Genomic DNA, 19,295 nt, shown 5'->3' with positions numbered 1-19,295 from the left:
TATTTTCCTGGGAAATGTTTTTTTTTTTATCGCTTAGCAATCTTATCCAAACAAGAAGCCATTTCCTCCCCTTATAAAAGTGAACTTTGAGTTCTTGTAGCTATTGCATTGCTGCCTCCAGAGTGATAAACACAACCTGCATTGTATAAAGGTGGCCTTGAAGCTTTGTAAATATAAACAGACGTTTGTGTGACCAGTCTGAAAACAAATGACTCGTTTTCATTTGATTTTGGGCTTCATTAGCAACACTCATAAAAAAATATTTTTAAGAAAATGCCTTTGTTATTGTGTGATGTATTTTAACTCCCAAAGGAAAAAGCCATAGATGTTTATTTTTAAAAATGCTGCGCATTATATAAATAGCGGTCCCTCTTTACAAGCAGAGGAGTCCAAGCCGAACGGTTCATGAAACACATAATAATGCACAGAGGATTCGAAAGCATATGCCTCGATTCGGGGAGTGCATCAGCCGTGCGGCTCCACATCGTGGTTGGTGGACCTCTGTGACACATCTTCAAAGCGCTCATATGAATGAATTGTGGTGCTCGATCAAGGGAATCGGGAATAGACATTGCGAGCATTGTTGCTTACTCATCTAAAGACTAGAAGACACATTTATCATGCTTAACGTTTTATAAAGTTTTGAATCCAACAACCACCACTGGCTGAAGGCATGCTGAAGCAGCAATACTCTTCAGTGTCTTTCACTGCCAGGTTAGTGACCTGTCCTGGAAGTTATATGGCACAAGGTGAAGACAAGGACACTTGGCCAAGCTCTCAGTTGTGAGTTGAGCAGATCTCTCTTTTATATATATATCCACTACGACACCTTATAGTGTAAGCAGGCATCGGTCTGTCCGTCCATCCGTCCCACCTGACTCCATTTGCAGATCACAATGACCTGCTGTTTCACACACACCCAGTGCTTGCATGGCTGAGCTACTTCAAGCTGTAACCCTTGAAGCTACAAGGGACATGTGTGTCCCACTAATACAATGATGCTAACGTTGTTATTTGAGGAATGAGGTGCGCGGAACAGGGTTTCAAATGCACTGACAGGTCAGATCTGGTGGTCATCCTTCTGGTCAGTTTCCTCCTCGTGATGCTCGAGTCGCTCTCAAATGTATTTTAAGAAGAAACCGTCTGAACAGCCAGCGCTCGGTTCCTCGTGTACCTGAAGGGGTTAAAGGTTTCTACGAGCAGTAGCTCTCAGTAGTGAGTGTATTACTCTATAATAATAATAATAATAATAATAATAATAATACACATGTTGGTGTATTCCAGCAATGTGTGAGTGTTCTCTTCTCTTCAGTATTTCCACACTGAGTCATTGTGCTCTGTTTGGGGGTAATGGAAATATAAACTGTAGACAAGAATTCATTTTGCAAAAAAAAAAAATGTTTACTTGCAATATTCACTTTACAACAAGTATAAATATGATTTTAAAAGATTGATTTCAATTTTTTTATACAAAAATAATACATCAGAACAAAATCGATTGCAGTCACATTTTCGTCCTCTGAGGACGCTCAACTGAAAGTCCCTCCCAAGCGTCTTTGGCAGTAGCTCTGTCTTTGCAGACCAACGTAAAAACAAAAAAATATCTAATAATCTTTGCTGTGACCTTTTGAAGTGTGGCTGTTTATAGAAAACAATTAGCCACTGAATTAAGTAGCGAAACGTAGTCTTGTTAGGACATGAATTTTCAATACATAGGAAAGAAATGATTAAATATTTACATCTTGGAACAATGGAGCAATAAAAGGCAAATTAATACTGCTGCAAAGACGGGTAATAAGTATTTCATTATTGACTTGTATTAGCCAGTGATTGTTATGCAGCCGTCCCCAAAAAAAGGTGAGGCATGCATAAGTGACACTGTTTGTCACGTCAAGTGAAGGAAACTTTTTATCCATCAGTTGACAATATTTGACTTCAATTCACAGTTTAAAGAAGTTGTCATGCATGCCCCGATATACATGCTGTATATAAACTGCAGCTGCAGCAGCTCCATGCTGGCAAGGCTCAGCTCTGAGCGTTTATAGATGACATGCAGAGGTGCGAGACCGTTTGTTTAGAGATCTTATTTAAGTCCCTTCAATTCACCCCTTCAACCAAGCCGCCTAAAAAAATAAAGCATTTGAGATCACAAGCAGTCTAAAGACATGCCTGTGCAAAAAATATGGAAGACTCTTTACAAGCTAGTATATGCACATAACGTGAAATAAAAAGGTGTCAGGGATTGGTAAATTGGCTTGTGATTGTCATACAATAGTACACTGTGATTAGTATTACCGTTATCGTCATTATTAATATTATAGTTAACAATGTGCAGTTTTGCTGCATTTAAAAAAAAAAAATCTGATGTTTTTGTTTTAATCACAGTTTTTTGTTTTTGGCAAAACTCCAATGACCTGAATAATGATGTGACAACATGCAGACGGGTGCAAATCAATTGGGGGTAATTCAGTCAGCAGGACGTCCTTGAAAAAGCCTACACCGTCCTTGTTTCAGACGGTACTTGTCCACATATTTCTATAGATATATACATGTTATATATAGGTATTTTTCATCGTCTATGTTGATCAGTATAGCCTCTTCCTTCTCAGCTGCGGTCTCTCCTCTCTCCTCTCCCTCGATGTCCAGTCTTGTCTGGGATTCCTCCACATTCTTATTAATAGATTGAAAACGCAGGGGGACTCTTTGCAAGGGAACTGGGTTTCATGTACAAACTTCTTTGGCTCAGCTGAGTTTTAGGGAAGCTGCTTTTAAGTAACAGATGATTGTCAACGAGCTTCCCACAGGTGGCTGTGTAGACTGCAGACAAGTGCTGCAGTCTGTCTTTCTCCAGAAAGTATATATATATTTTTTTCTTTTTTGTTCTACTCGAACAGAAAATGAGAAAATGGAAAAAATACTGTTTCGTAATCGAAGGAGGCGTCTCCAATTTTGTTCTTCTTCTTGCCAATGAATATCAAGTTATTTTCAGCTCCTAACAAAACAGTTTCATTCTTTTTTTTTCTTTTCCCAAATTTGTTGACGGAGTCATCATCCAATCCACTGGCTGAGCTCGTTAATCGTCGCCATGGTGACCGAAGTGATGTGATGGAAAACGCGCGCCGGTTGCTAGGTGCCTGCGAAGTCAGGTGTGGAGCATCACCAAGCTTGCAAGGGACACTGAAACAGAGGAGGGAGGAAAACAAAAAAAGAGAGTTAGTTGAAATTGTATGCCAGCTCCTGCGGCTTTAAGTAATGCCAAAGGGGGAAGTTGCTGTGCATTTGCTGTTCAAAATTAAAAACAGCCTGTTCCTATCAGTGAGTAAATATTCTGAAGCTTCACTCTGACCACTTTATTACAGTAGCTTGTGATAGCTGCTAAGGGCATTGCATGTGCTTGATTTCATTTTAGATTTCTGGGGGGGTGGAGGGGCGGTGAGAGGCTGAACCTGTTGTGACCCGATGGCTTACAAACATTACAGAGAGATAAGCTGGACGCCAGTGGATCTGTAGGATTCGTCATTAGAATCAGGGTGCTAAGACCTGGGGGGGCGGGTCAACAAACAAACTCAGGGGCCATAAAACCAGAGGCAGGGTCTGTGCTGTAATGAGAGGAGCTGTGCACCGCCTAATCCAAACACTCGCACTTGATAAGATGCGACTAGTGAACCAGACCTGCCTCAACACACAATACTGCAAGGAAAAGGCTGCAGAATGTGGAATGCACCCTATTTCATGTCATGTATGTACGGTACATTCAGGGCCAGTGGAGGTTAAGTGCATTTTTTTTTTTCTTTTTTAAGACTGCACTGCATCATGCTGATTTAATTTAAACGTGATAAAGAGGTAGGAAGGAAGGAATAAGAAGGGGTGAGTTTATTTGTGAATTCTGTTCCAACAGTGTGGGAAATTGGGCGTGTGAAACGAGCGAGAGCTCTTTGGTGATACTTCAAGCAAGAGCGATCACTGAGAAGATGACGCTGGTGGAGAGGGAAGAGCAATAATTACTGGAGCCCCTCTCTCCTCCCTCAGCCTTAATCAGGGTAGCCAGCTAGCCAAATGCAATACTGTCATGTGTTTTGATTAAGTTAAGAGAACATTTCCTGTGCTCTGAAAGGCTTGCCCAAACAGGGAAAGTTATCTGAGCGTGAGAGAGAGAAACTGAAAGGAGGCATAATTAATCAAGTGCGGTTGGGGCTGAGTGCTCTGCAGATTGATTGAAAGGGACTTTCAAAGGAAATAGAATTCTGAGAAGTATCGATGCGCCTGATTGGTCGACTGATTGAGATTTGCGAGACAAAAAAAAAAAGGGTAAATTGTGCACAGTTGCAGTTTCTAATTGCTTTTACTTTTTTTGTTTTGTTTTCACAATCATTTTTAGCAGTGATAACATTGTTTGTTAATTCACATTCTGTTTAAAAATATAATGATGATCATTTTGTTTCTAAAATTTCTGAGGTGGAAGCAAACCAGATTTCATTTAAAACCTGCATCCGATTGTTCCACAGATATATTCACAAATCAAACGTATTTCTTTATTTTGTTTAATATTTACCCAGGACAGCCCCCCGAGTTGCATCATCTTGTTTACAGTGGCATCCTAGTGCGACAGCAAACAAACAAATAATCAAGGTCAAAGAACAGGCAAAACACAACAGCTTTCAAAACAGGGACAAAAAAAAAACACACACACACACACAGCAGAATCAAAGGCCAGATTTTGCTGCAAAATCTTGCATCAGACATTTTTTGTGCTAAAAAGAAACTGAAGAAAAAGCAAGACAAACGTTTTGCTGGTAATATCATAACATGAAAGATTTCTTGTAAAAAAAACAAAAAACCAAAAAACCACTCCTGAGTGGGACTCACCTGTTTACTGGAGGGCATGATGCTGCTGGTGTCCGTGACGACCATGGCGGAGGGGAAGCGGGAGGAGTGGGAGTACTGGGGGGGCTCCTGCTTGTGTGAGTACACTTCAGAAAGAAAAACGACACAAGAATGTTAAACAACACTGACCTCCCAGGCTTACAACCCTAAATCACAAATTCCAGCCAGATTCACTAAGCCGTGGAGGACTTCTATAAAATGAATAATAATAATGATAATAATAATAATTCCCCCCCCCCCCCCTCCCTCTTGAGGAATGGTCACACCCTCGCACACACTGATCCTCCCTAGAGCACTTCACAGTGTCTTTGCACACGTTACTCACTGTGAGAATTCTGCAGCTGGGTGACTGTGGCCATGAAAGGCTGCTGGCCCATGTGACTGGTAGACTGTTGCATTAAACTCTGCTGGTGGGGACTGTGCAGTTGCTGAGGGAACTGGACTGGCTGCAGGGCTGCTAAGCTGCCAGTCACGCTGTTGATAACTGGGACGCTCTGCGCCTGGGACGTGTTCAAACCTTGGAAAGAAAAGACTATGTTTAAATGATTTTTCGAGTAATTCCAAAAATCTAAGCAGGATTTTAAAAAAAACAAAAACAAAGAAAACTAGTTCTATTTAAATGTTACACAATATCAGTGACATTGTCTTGTTCTGTGAAAATCTGCAGTACGTTTTTCTAGATAAAAAACACTTGAGTAGCACTCTGAAGCTGAGGGAACACAAAGCCACGTTTTCAGGAACAGCGGCTTGAAACCTGGTTCCAGGAGGCCGGCAGACCTAGTTTGAGGTTGCTGTACCAAACCCCAAGACTCCCCTATAGTGTGCCCTGCAGTGGCCTGAAACCTAGTCTCTTGAAACCAAGTTCCAAGCTGCAAAGTGGCTCTGTGTTGCCTCAGCTTAACTCTAGCTCCAGTAACAAGGCATGCTCCGTGCGGGGGTCAGCGCTCTTACTCTGTGCGATGGCCATGACTCCGGACAGGGGGGTCATGATGAGGTTCTGGGTCTGCTGGTGCCCGTGGTGAGAAGTCTGGGATAGGCTGTGGATGTTTGTCAGAGTGCTGACTGGGGGAAGCCCTCCACCTGAGACTGAGATCTGCAAAACAAACGTGGAGAAGAAACCGGGGTTAAAACTAAGACTTGATATCGGTCTGCAAGAAACCTCTCGCCAGCCCGGATTGTGAAATACATTCCCGTCATTCGTGTTTGATAAAATAACGATTCTATCTAAAAACATGAAGACACTTCCTGTACTTACTCAGTAATTATTAACTATAATACATACTGCTTCTCAGTAAGGCTCTCTTTGATCAATAGCACCTTTTTTCTAATTTTAACATTTTTTCCCAAACTTCTCCGTGAAGCCAGTATTATTTGCAGTTCTTGTAAGCCTGCCAAACGTAATCCAGCACAGCGAGGCTGTTGATTGTGTGAGGTGACCACCCTAATAGCACAGAGGTGTTTATCCAAATTCTGTTGATTTTCTTTAAATGCTCTTAATAAAAGAACCTTAAACTTTTTATTTGTGTGTGTTTGTGAAGGAAAGCTTTTCAATCGCAGGTGTGCACTATAGTGATAATGTGCCTAACAGTCTAGCTGCCACTAATCTTAAACAAGCTATTGAGCAGGTATCTGCTTGATTAAATACATAGCAGCTGTCATGATAGAGACGGCAGCTTAAGACAATACAACAATAAGCAGTAAGAGGGTCCTGTCTTTGTGTCCCTGCGCTATCACTGTGACTGGCGCTGCATTCAATGAGTGTTTGAAAGGGTTCATGAATGCCATGAAGACAACACCACACAAAGTGGGTTGATACCACATCAGCGACTGGAAGTTTAACAGCACCGAGCTAGTTAAACAGTGCTAAATGCTGTATGATTCTGCTACCACGTTTTAGCGGTTGATTTGGGTTCAGACTAATATAAACTGGCTTTGCACCGTTCTGGCTGTGTTTGTTTCAGGAAGAAAGGGGAAAAGTCAAAAGGTGATTTTTTTTTTTTTTATAAAAGCACCACATTATTGAACTGCAGTGTCATTAGCGGTGAAAAACAAACAGTGTTCCACCCACCCCGCTCTCTTTACAAGGTATTTAATCAATACCACGAGAATGTGTCTTTGTCAGCTTTATTGGCTCCTAGCTAAATGTGCACCTTCAGCCCTCGGGGAAGGCTAAGGATTAGCGCTGCCGCGCTGCCTTCCGCTCAAACCACCGCACCAGCCATGGACACCAGCTTTCCACTCACAATGAGCTCTTTGTTTTAGTTCGGGGACTCTCTCAGCCAGTCGGAACAGGAAACGAAGCTGCTTTCTATTTTGCAATTGGCTGAGGCAGGGAGCTCTCTTATCTTATCAGCTGAGCTCTGAGTTGCGATTGGACCAGGTGGACTCACCATCTTGGAGTCAGGTGACAGTAGGCTGTGGCTTGGGTCCAGGCCTCCCGGTGACACCTGCTGTAAAACTGACTGGCTGGTTGCCATGGCGTTGTTGCCGTGGTGACTGATGGTCGTCGAGGAAGTGACCTCGCTAGCTCCCTGCTGGCTGTACCTGACTCCTGCATTAAAAAAAATGAAATAAACAATGATTAGTCAGGCAGTGTCTGCCTTGCCCATCATTTGCAAGACAGTCATGGCATTGATAAGGTTTCGTGAAGCTAAGGGAATGTAATGCAGTATATGTACACAGTGCTGTGGTTTGACAGGTCGGCACACACTGAGAGCTCAAAGGCTGCCGATGTGTTTCTGCACGCCTGTCAATGCCGTGCTGGGGAGAGGGAGGCAGCAGATAAAACTCGGGGAATGCCAAGGCCACAGGGGTGCAAACGCTTAGCCCAGGTAACGCAAGCAGGATTAGGTTTTTTTTAAACACACTTTTAGATCCCTCTTTTTTTTTTTTTTTTTTTTAGAATTGTGTTCTGCAGCCGAAAGCAGCATCTCCAAATTCATGGCTGTCGTGTCTCCACTTTAACAAAGTGTGTTCTCTGCCAGCCCTGACTGACTCAGTTATGAGCAGAGTAAACATTACACAATTACAGCCAATGTCAATCCCATTCTTATCCTGTGTTCCTAACCTCATGCAAAGTCTTTTTGACAGACGGTATCGCCACACACTCTACAAGAAGGACACATTGTTTATACAAAGAGCGATGTCGCCTGTGTGGGGCTGGCATGGGGCTTCCCAAATAACGATCCGTCCCGTACCCAGAAAGGATCAAACAAGAAAAGCAGCTGGGCAGGAACACGGGACAAAGAGTTATAAATCACGCTTTTCTTTCTTCTGCTTCTCTAAAGGAACTGACCCTTTTTATACAGATAATCCAGCCAGGGTGTTTTCATGCTGCAGGTATACACAGCTTGTTAAGACTACAACACTAGTGAGAAATATTTAGATGCACAACAAAACCCATTAAATTACTTCTTTTTTTTTTTAGAAAGCATTGGAGAAAAAGCTTATGTATGTGATGCAGACCAACTTGGCTTAATGGAACAGATAGACTTTTATGTAAAACAACAGGTGCACCATTCAACAGCTCAAGAATATTTCATCAGGCAACTCTTCTCCCCTCCCCAATGCAGCTCCACAGAGCCGGTCTAGCCTTTAGGAGACTTTAAACAACCCTGGATCTGAAACAAACTCACTGATGACGCTCCAGTGTGTCTTGTAAACACCAGTAAAAAAAACAACAACCCATAAAACACTTGATTGGTCCTGTGACCTGGTGGATGAACAATAGGCTGGGGTTCATAAACAGACTGTTCTTTTACAGCTTTGGCCCTGGTACAGGTGTCACATGAGGGGTGTTCTATTGAGAGAGGTTTCCGTCGAGCAGTGATTCACATGCCGAAGCCCTGTCTGAGAACCACAAGGTTAGACTGGGGGTGTCAGCTACCCGACGAGGGGAGCGAGGGGGGGCTAATGACAAAGTAAAGGCTGCCGAAGACTGTTTCTTTAAGTTTAATATATGTATGTATGTATATAGTGCTTGTATAATTGTACCATGTTACATTTCATATCTGTGTAGCAACTTCTCCAACCCCATAGAGTTCACACAAATTGTTTTAAAATTTCAAAAAATTTAAATGCAAAATCATGACCGCAGGGGCTGTAGAGTTGCCTTTAAACACAGCAAGAACCTACAGTCTAGTTAATTGTAACCCTGCAGAGACCAGAGCAGTGATCATTGTCTTCCAGGGGGAGGTGGGAGCTGAAGGTGGTGGGGGGGGCCCTGTTTTAAAGTTTTCTCTCTCTTTTTTTTTTTCAATCTGCTGTGATCTTCTCTGATTTGAACCCTTCAGGAGCTGCATGGGATCCATGTAATATCAAAGGACTGATTAACATTGTGCAGAAGGAGCTGCTGCATATGACAGCCCTCCCACCCTCTCCAGGGAGTAGCTTTGCTTTGTGCCCTCTCTCCAGAGGCTGCAGGTACACAACCAGGGAAAGGCTGGCTCGGCATGTTCTCAAGCTGCTCCTGCCCCCTTCGCAGCCCTGAGGCAGTGCGGGGAGTGTGGTCTCTGTAGCAAGAGCCTTCCTCTGTCTTTTATCATTGCACAGGACGCTGGGTCCCTGCTTTACCTGGGATACCTGGCTCAGTGGTTTTCAAGATTGAAAACCTACTTTTATGATCTGTCGTTTCCATTTTAATCTGACTGTCAATTATTGATTTCTTTACTGTTTCGCTGTTTTGACTGTTCTTATATATATATTTTTTTTTATGTACTAGAGTTTTATTACTGTTTTTATGGTTTTCGCAGTTTTATTGTTGATGTTTTGAACTGTTGTTTTCTGTTAAGCGTCTTGAGATGACTCCACCGTGAAAAGTGCCATGCAAATAAAGTTTGATTTGATCTGCTGTTCCCAACACGACTTCAAAGAGCTGGGCTTTAGTTCTTTTTCCTGTACGTGTCTATAGATTTGTGTATTTCTTTCTTAATTTTATTTTGAATCTAGATATATGTATATATGGTAACAGCACCTTGTATCACAACAAAGTCTCTGCTTTCTCTATAGACTGTAGCTCAGAAAAGCATCTTGGTCTGTATTAAAACAGATATGCCTGTCTGCTCCCAGGCCTCTGTGTACTAAACATCATGAAGTGAAAATGGGACGGGACGGTAGCGCAGGATCAGGCAGCGTCCTTGACCCTCGAGTAGCCAGTTTGTTTGTCTCTTCCGTAACGCTTTCTAAAAAGTGTTCCCACTGCCCTGAGCTGTATAACTCAGGGTATTTCAAAGTGACCTGTGAAGCGTTGCAGAAGAACCTCTCTCTCTCTCCCTCTCCCTCTCCCTCTCTCTCTCACTCACTCTCTCTCTCTCTCTGAACTGCACTCAGTTTTGGAAACTCTTTGCTGTTCACCCTAATATATCTCTGTAATTATCCCACGAGTCTAGGGGTTGTTTTCAGCTTTGGGAGTTCAGCTGCTTCTTCCTCTTATTCGGAGGTTTATATCTGCTGTAAAACCCCTTTGCTCTGTGCCGGCCTGTCTGCCCCTGTCCAATCAACACTAAAAACTGCAAGTGGATCCATAAAAGCTAATGCAGTCCTGCACAGCCTGCTCGGTGCAAAGCAGCGTGCCTTTGCAGAGGGGGACTGAGTACCGGCATGATGCAGTATGAATTAGAGAAGCAAGCTTGGCTTTCTTTACCTAATAGTGGGGCAAATTGCATAATTTAATTTTTCTCAGATCAGTGACAGACTGGAAAAGCAAGTTGTGCAACCTTATCTCATACTGCACGGTGAAGCGATGAAGAAACAATACTGCCCCATATAAACAGTCAGCCTCCACCTCCATTACAGCATGCCTGAGCCCTCGGCTCCGTGCAGGACAGAACTGTGCGTGCCGTATGTTATCCCACCCTCTTGTGCACAGTTAAAAGCCAGGGAGCCGAAGTGTTGAAATAGGAGCAGCTGTGGCTGCAGCACTGGGGTTATCAGGAAGGGAACCGACTGGGTTAGTGCTGCCACTGGCTGTCGAGCCTCACAGGTTTGCTAATTAGCTCCATTCATGTAGATTGTAAAAAGCACAGTTAGGACACGGGTCGTTTGCCCTTTGCATTTCATTTGAAACCAGGTATGATCCGGTCTTGGCTGTTCTAGGCCTGTTACAAAAGCTTCCCTTCTATTAACTTCAGTAGCAACGGGTTTCCTACTGAAACATCGTGAAATAAAACATCATGCACCGAAAACGAACGACTGCGATCCTAAACGATTTTGAAATGCTTTGCATTCCAACCCATTTTCTTTTTCTTTCTAAATAGCCCCGCGCTGTAAATGGTACTCGTGTGATGAATAGGAGCACCAGCCACTACCCAATTCTCTTACTTCATTCGTTCCCCAGATCTGACCCCATAACGACCCCTTTCGCGGAACTAGCCCCCCCTTGTTTTTCTTTTCAAACAATTTCAAGAGGCCACATGAAGCAGTGGGGTCATCAGTCCTGTCTGGCCGAATAGGGCCTATATACCCAGGGACAGCTCCTGCTGGCACGGTCTGCACTACACTACCGACACTATATTACAGCCAATAAAGGCTCCAGGCTTTTTAACAGCCTTCCCTGCCCAGCAGAGATAAATGAACCGGGGCTCCAGTCATTGCAGACTTCTAATATGGTGGAAACAATAGGGTGTCATGGGGTGAAAGAGTATACTATAGAAAGGGCAGAAGACCCCATCCAAGGGGAGGGAGACGTAGTAGCCACAGCTTAATTGTCAATTAAGCATGCATAATGCGGACAATGCCATAGCGACGCAATGGGGGGCATGCTGGGCCTGACACTGGAAAACAGCTGCGCCAGCTGATTTAGCAGGGCACCTTGTGAGCAAGCGGCCCGTGACTGAGACAGAGCAAAAGAGAGCTCAGGATTTTCCACTGCCCCCTCCATCCCCTGCCTTTGAGAGCAGACCTGGCATGCAGGGGTCGGGGCTTGGTCAGCTACAATGGGAAACGCCCTGGCAAGCTAAGTGACATGCGGTTGTGCGTTTTTCAAGTTAGCAAATTTTTTTTTAAGCTGGCATTTAAAGTATTGTGGTCTCAAAATAAATACATAAATGTATTTATTTTATTTTACTTTTTATTTCTTTTTTTTTATATAGCCTGAAGTTCTAGCATTGCTTCGTTGATGGAGTGTGGTGTAATTACACGACCTGGAAGATCAAACACTTTCTATACATCGTTCATCTGTGTGTTCTGCATAATAACTGTTCCTATATATCTACTGTGCATTTACATTACAATACGTAGAATGAAACTCTGACCTCAAACCTTGTGATGCAAACGGCGACAATGTGCTGCTGTGTCTATTAAAGTGCTGCGTGCCTCTGATATATAAACGGGTTCCAGCACGTGCATACTTCACATCCCTGCTACCTCTGGCACTGCCGTTCCTAATAAAGAGCAGCGCTGCTGGCAGCAAGGACGTGCCACTGCTGACCCCGCGGTGACCCTGGCCTGACCCCAGAGCTTGTCACAGCGTCGCTGCCCTTTGTTTGGCTCAGTGGCTTGCCAGCTTTGGAGTGTAGATTGCAGGTACGCCAGGGACAATGCGGATGGGTTTCAATGCGTGTTCAAAGAGCCCTCCCCTCAGAATTAGAAAGGCATTTACTCAGCTCTCTCGCTCACTCAGGGTGTGCTGTTATTCATCACTGCTTTTCTACAACACTCTATTTTCTTCTGTCTCCCTTTTAAAAAAAACTTGCTTATGTTTCTTAAAAAAGGTGATTATGATTATTAATAATAATTATAATAATTAGGATGATGATAATAACAATACTACTACTACAACAAGTACTATTACTATAATAATAATAATAATAAAAAAAAAAATAATAATAATAATAATAATAATAATAATAATAATAATAATAATAATAATAATAATAATAATAATAATAATCATAATAATAATAATAATAATAATAATAATAATAATCATCTTGTTTAAGAAACACGATGTGGCCTAGCTGCTGTCTGGTGCAGGGTCTTACCTGTCATCTTGCTGTGTGGGGAGGAGTTGGACTGGGCTTGGTGTGGGGAGCTGTGTGACAGCAGGGGGTTCATGCTGTGCCCTGGCACCACGGTGTACGCGTCCATGGCCAGCTTCTGCCGGAAGGCTTCTTCTTTCCTTCTGTTTGCAAACCAGTTGTAGACCCGGACCTCGGTGACCAGGTTCGATCCCAGTCCGTGTGCCTTCGAAGGGGACACGCCTCGCTGCAGACACTCCGCTCTGGAGAGTGGGGGGGAAACAGATCTTTAAAAACGGGTTTGCTAACCGACCACGTGTTTTACAGCGTCGCCTCTTTCTCAAAGGGCCTCCGTTTTCTAGCTCCAGGGCCTTGGAATAAACTTCAGGAAGAACTGAAACTTACTGCCTTGAAAAAAAAACAAAAAAAACAAAGCTCAAACAGAAACCTTACATCTGCAGTGTGCAGCCGAGACATGCTTTAGTTCTAGCAGGTACTCCTTGTAATTTGATTAGCTTGTTTGTATTGGTTTGTGCTCATTTGAATTGGTGTGTGTGTGTGTTTGTATTCCATGCCACCAAATTGTTCGCAACACGTCCTCATCAGTGATGTAATCCTAAATCTGAAGGGAGAAGCAAGCCACTAAAATATTTGTTAAACAGCAATTATTATAGAAATGTGCATTTCCCGTGTGTGCTGATCCACAGTGTCTTTGCTTTGTTTCCGGGTCTGTGCTGCGGCTCGGTGGCACGGCTCTCTTCGACTCGCTCACCTGTTACACTCCTCCACCAAGGCCTCTCGCTCCTCCTTGCTGGGGTTCTTCTGCCTCTCGTAGGCCTGGTAGAGGATTTGTTGGGACGCCGGCCCCCATTTGAAGCGGTTGCGACGCATCTTCTTGCTGGCAGGTTCGAGTCCGGCCTCCTCCCCGGCTCCGGCTTGTGCCACACCCCCCTGACCTTGCTGATTAAACTCTGGAAAGAAAAACAGGACCTGATCCTGAGTCACTTTGTCTGTCATATTGCTGCCAGAACCCTGTGTATCCTGGTTGAATTCTGAAAAACAAAAAAGGGGAGATATTAGAGCCGTTAGACAGACAGGGGAAAACATGATCTGATAATAATAACAATAATAATAATAATAATAATAATAATAATAATAATAACAATAACAATAACAATAACAATAATAATAATAATAATAATAATAATAAAAGTAAAACAAATATAAAGCCAAGGGTACAGTTGAAGACATTTATTTGTATGTTACTTAGTTATATATATATATATATTTTTTTTTTTTACAGATTCCCCAACAGGGTCGCTGCTTGCTGTTTTATAAAGCCCGATTAAACATTATTGCGTGCACTACGACGTCAATAACCTTACATCTTTGGCCTAGCCAGGTAGACGGCGTTTCGCATGCCACGGCCATTTCAATTGTTTTTGAAGGGGCACAACAATTCACATCGATATAGCCATCAACGTCACTTTATCTAACAGACGACGATAAATCAATGGATGCGCATTGTTTCATCAAAAAGTGACAATGAAAGAATGGCGAGTCGTAAAAAGAGGCTTTTAAGATAGCCGGGCACAAACCGCGGCTCCTCGCTTCTGTTTAATGTACTGTCTGGTTCCTATCCTATACAAACAGGTCAATGTACCGGTATACAGTCTGCACTCACACTGCGCTCGCTATATTGTCTTTGGAATTAACTATACCTGCATTTATTATGTGGTCTCAGGCTGGCTAGGGTTAATAAGAAGAAGTTATTCGTGCAAGGTGTGCATTTCTTAATTTATCTGGCGCCTTTATGATGTGAAAAAATAATGCATTTGTTTAAATATCACACCTTCTACCTGTTGCGCTATTTTATATATATATATATATATATATATATATATATATATATATATATATATATATATATATATATATATATATATATATATACACACACACACATGAAATAGTTTACTTACGTCTGAGTATCTCTCGCTGTTTCCTCACGTACCAGGTGTAGAGCGCGGCTCGTTTCTGAGTCTTCATCGGCGTGCCCTTGTTGAGGTGCTGGGAGAGGTGCGATTGGTTGAGCCCCGTCACATCCACCACTTCTCTTTGAGGGATGTTGTGTTGCTGCATGTACCCCTTGATCATCCGCGCCGCGCGCCATGGGTCCTCACTGATGCAACACACACACAAAAAACAATACCATTTATATCGGGTTGAAATGTGCAACAACCATGCAATTGTTTATAATTGAAGAGCCAGTTTGGGGGGTTTATTGGGCTGTGTTTGTCAGACCTGCGGCTGGGGGTGTCGGCCGCCCATGGCCGTCACTTGATGTCCCCGGGTGTGTTTTTGCATCATCAATGCTGATGCGCATGTAAAAATTCTGGTCAAGTACAAAAGACTCCTTCATTTTCTGTGTTGGTTTGCCGTGTAACACAGATTCGGAGGTTGCATAGTAAATACCAAGCAGTCATGTAAATACTGCAGCTAGAGTTTGAGCCCTGACCTCTGCAGAATGGCCGCCCTGCTTACGACGCTGGTACGGGCCTATTCCAAAAACGTTTGCGTTATCAACATAACATTGTAATTGAATTAGATATTATTTAGACCCACCGTTGGCATATAACTGACAACATATATTTGAGGTTTTGACCAGTTTAATAGCTCATAAACAATAGGCAACAGAAACAAGAATATTTTACACTCGCACAACTACATTTTGACCTTACCTCTCATGCGTAAAAGCTAAAAGAGGCTTTCGTTTGTTGTTAGTTTGTTCTGCCTTCCACATCCTCCGAGTGCACCACACCGCTGTTTTTTTTTTTTTTTTTTTTTTTTTTGGCTGTAGGTGAAGTTGTTTTTTGGCAGTTGTGCGCGTTTGTTTGTATTTTAATATTTGTTAACTTCAGTCACCCGGAACTGAATTAATATAAACTGAGAACGCAAATAGGAATACCCAACAAAGCAAAATAAGTCTTCACTTAGCAAAATCAGAGACGACTACCAGAAAGAACCCGCAAGTACGGAATTCAATCGACTAACTACGACTACTCCTGCTGAAAATGACGCATATTCTAACTTAAAAAAATTTAAATAAATTATACTATTAATGATAGAACAGTCCTGTTTAGCATTCTTAATCAGATAACTATACCGAGTAAAAATTCGGAATCCCAAACAGTTTAGCATTAAATAACTTGCAGTTTTAAAACACACCATTTTACGTTTTTAATTAATTTTCACAAACATGTTTTAGTTTTATTTGAATCAAACGCTGTGAATAATATTATAAAAACGAATGCATCGAAATGCGTATTATTATTATTTTTTTTTCGATTGCTGACTGCTCTCAGTATAGTCGATGCAGTTTTCAGGAAGGTATGCAGTAAAAGCCGCCTCTGCTGTCAGCTCCACATCGAAGAAAGTATTTCACTTCCAGCGGTTCTAAATGACTGCAAACCCAAACAGGGCTGTTTGTTCCAGGGAATGCCAACATGGAAGACTTTCTGGCTTAGATGTTGATTTAGAACTTCTGACAACGAATAACCGCGCGCTATTCATGCTAGCTCTACTCCATTGTGTATCTTTCTGTCGATGATTTATATAATTAAATTAATAACAAACTTAACTACACGTGCTTTAGGTGTTGTTTTTATTCCAGCCTCTCCTACTCGTGTACATTTCAAACTTCAAGTGAGTCTCGGGAGAAATAATAATAATAATAATAATAATAATAATAATAATAATAATAATAATAATAATAATAATTAATATGGTTGCAGCTGTCGGTGTAATGTTTTATCAGTTCAAAGTGACGACGAACTAAATCTTTCATAAATAATAATTTGATCTCAAGTCTTCAACCAATGCTACACACTTCATCGTGGTCACGGTCATTTAACACTCAGGATCGTCTCGTTCTTGGGTAATCAAATTCAGAAACGCGTGATCCAGTTTTGAACAAAACATTTGATTATTTATCCTGCAACAAAAATGCATGGGATACGATTGTTGCTATTTTATCTGTATGTATATATATATATATATATATATATATATATATATATATATATATATATATATATATATATATATATATATATATATATATATATATAATGTGTGTGTATAAAACAGATTATATATATGTATAATATATATATATATATATATATATATATATATATATATGTAGTACAGTAAACGAAGAAATAAGTTCAATGTGTTCCCTTCTTTTATTTTTTAACATATACCCATTGATGCATTTATAGAAGTACATTGATTTTTTTTTTTATCAGTCAAAAAATTATCATTATTAATTATAAATAACACAGCAACTTTGGAGCGAAGCAAGACATTAAATACAATTCTACAAATATAGTGTTCTATATTTGTATATAATACTAATACTAAATACTAATAATATTAATATTAATACGAATACGAATACTAACTCTAAATAACCCTAATGCTGCTAACCCTATAGGAAGCGCAGTTACCGGAGGCAGCGTGTCCCTTCTTCTTGTAGACCCGAGTGCTGCTGAGCGGTGAGCAGGTTTTCGGTGTGTATAGCATTGTGGCATGCTTGCTGTAGTTAATAATACATTAAGATGCTCTATTTAGTTGATATGTTGCTAAAGAAGAGAAATAATAAACTATTTGGGATAATTAGTAACCAGCGCGTGAAAGTACAAACTCCGGCGGGTGCTTTTAAAAACTGGAAACCAAAGTCGCAAAATAAAAGACTGACTCGGTGCCGTTTATTTTATGAAGTCTGCGTTTCTTTTTTTTAATTTGTGGCAGCTTTTTTTTTTCAAAGGTGTCATAATTACGTTAATAATTAATAACATCAAAGATATGCATGTTCGTTTATACAAACGATATTCTCGATAGCATACTGCACTGTAAAACCAACCGATTGTATGAATTATTCAAAAACTATATGAAACAGGAAAAACACAACCGGCTGTTTAATTTGAATTGTTGTCAGTTTTACCAGAAAAAAAGAACGTACAGTGTAAAGTATATAAATACTAAAATGTGTTTAAATCTGTTGCATACAATTAATATTCAATTCTCAAACGTGTAGTTTGCAGAGTCTCGTCGAGACACTTTATCAAGAAGCAGAATTATTTTTAAGCCACGTAAACATTATAAACAGACGATGCACAAATTGTAATGACAGAGAAGACTCAAAGGAAAACGCTATTAAATCCACGACAGCGATTTAATAGAGTTTTCAGTGTTCTGGTTATTTTTGTCGATGATATAATTTGACAGGCTATATGTGTGTCCTGTGTCTTTTTCCTTATTCATTTTAAAATACATTTGTTTAGGGTTTTTGTGTGTGTGTAGTTTTTTTTTTTTTTTTTTAACAGAAACTAAACATTTTAGAAACTTTAAAGTTTCAAACAAGAATAAAAGAGAGTCAAATACTGATGACATCAGCCACATTTTTTGATGATTGATTTTCTAAACAGCAAGTTTGCCACCGTTTCGCGGTTTCAATAGATAATTAAATAAACCCAATGCTTGACAATACAGCTTCTCAAACACACTTTAACAAACAATACGCTCTCCCGTTCGTTTCTCCTATAATATGATTATATTTTGTACAGTTGAACTTACTTTAATATTCTGTCCACTTCTGCTCTCTGCTCGGCGGCTTCCTCCGTGTTGAGCGACTGGAGTTCTTTGAGAATCGGCGGGGTTTCGAAATCGTCCCCGTCTTCCGAGCCCTCGTCCCCGGACATCTTGCTGCACTTGCTGTGCCCGTTGGTCAAAGTGTGGAAGACCGGTTTGGAGTCCGAGTCGCTCCCGTTCATTTTGGAGCTCGGCGGGGACATTTGCAAGTTTTCCAGTTTGACTCCAAAGGCGGTGGCGGGGCTCGGATCCATGTCGTCCAAAGCACGGATCAGAACCTCTTTGGAAACTCCAGAATTCAACAGCGCGCCCAGGAGCTCCTGCTGCAGTGATGTCAACTTGGACACCATTTTTAAAAACATTAAAAAAAAGAAATATAAATTAAAAAAAAGAAAATCTCGTATTTTTCGAAAGTAATAACAGATCAAATAAAGTGTCACTCTGTGTGCCCCCTTGTCTATGGCACCTGTCTCTCTCTGCTACCCGGGGAGAGCCTTCGACTGTTCCAGTAGGTCGGGATGGTCTAACTAGCCATGATCTCTTGACGAAGGCAATAGGTCTATAAAATATGCTAATAAGTGGGACGGGTGTAGTCCTGAGCACTATGCAAATCCACAGAGCCGATTGTTAGTGACTCGGGGACGGGTTTGGTTGCAGGTTGGACTCTTGTGTTTACATTGGAGCGCACAGGATTTTTATTGGTTCGCTTTATCTGCCAAACTTTTGTTGAACTCTGGACTTGTGTTCAAAGTGCTGGGTGAATGCTTTCATAAAAGGAGTAGGATTAACACATGCCTTTTG

General features: G+C 41.4%; 1 protein-coding gene across 3 annotated transcripts; it reads right to left on the bottom strand.

Moving 5' to 3' along the window:
• Positions 1-1,376: 1,376 nt before the first annotated feature.
• LOC117429326 (hepatocyte nuclear factor 1-beta-like) lies at positions 1,377-19,090 on the bottom strand. Of its 3 annotated transcripts, none has more exons than XM_034907098.2 (10): positions 18,480-19,089; positions 14,822-15,021; positions 13,612-13,891; positions 12,864-13,102; positions 7,275-7,435; positions 5,836-5,977; positions 5,210-5,401; positions 4,867-4,970; positions 4,553-4,597; positions 1,377-3,177 (listed from the first exon to the last, which is right to left on the bottom strand). In XM_034907098.2, exons 1-10 carry the CDS (start codon positions 18,854-18,856, stop codon positions 3,157-3,159), a joined length of 1,761 nt encoding a protein of 586 aa, XP_034762989.1. In that variant the 5' UTR covers positions 18,857-19,089; the 3' UTR covers positions 1,377-3,156. The 3 variants fall into 3 exon arrangements, with proteins under 3 accessions (XP_034762989.1, XP_034762990.2, XP_058854409.1); XM_034907099.2 differs by lacking the exon at positions 18,480-19,089 and adding an exon at positions 15,581-15,649; XM_058998426.1 differs by lacking the exon at positions 4,553-4,597 and having other exon boundaries at positions 18,480-19,090.
• Between the last annotated feature and the right edge of the window lie 205 nt (positions 19,091-19,295).

This window comes from Acipenser ruthenus, chromosome 24 (assembly GCF_902713425.1).
Source record: "Acipenser ruthenus chromosome 24, fAciRut3.2 maternal haplotype, whole genome shotgun sequence".
NCBI classification, from domain to species: Eukaryota; Metazoa; Chordata; class Actinopteri; order Acipenseriformes; family Acipenseridae; genus Acipenser; species Acipenser ruthenus.
This window is presented reverse-complemented; position numbering and strand designations above follow the sequence as displayed.

Bases quoted from the DNA above. Each gene is read 5' to 3' on its own strand.
- LOC117429326 (XM_034907098.2), bottom strand. From the start codon at position 18,856: ATGTTTTTAAAAATGGTGTCCAAGTTGACATCACTGCAGCAGGAGCTC. The intron at 4,598-4,866 runs GTGAGTCCCACT...CTGTCGCACTAG, and splicing joins TCATGCCCTCCAGTAAACAG to GATGCCACTGTAAACAAGAT. The intron at 3,178-4,552 runs GTAAATATTAAA...CCTCTGTTTCAG, and splicing joins AACTCGGGGGGCTGTCCTGG to TGTCCCTTGCAAGCTTGGTG.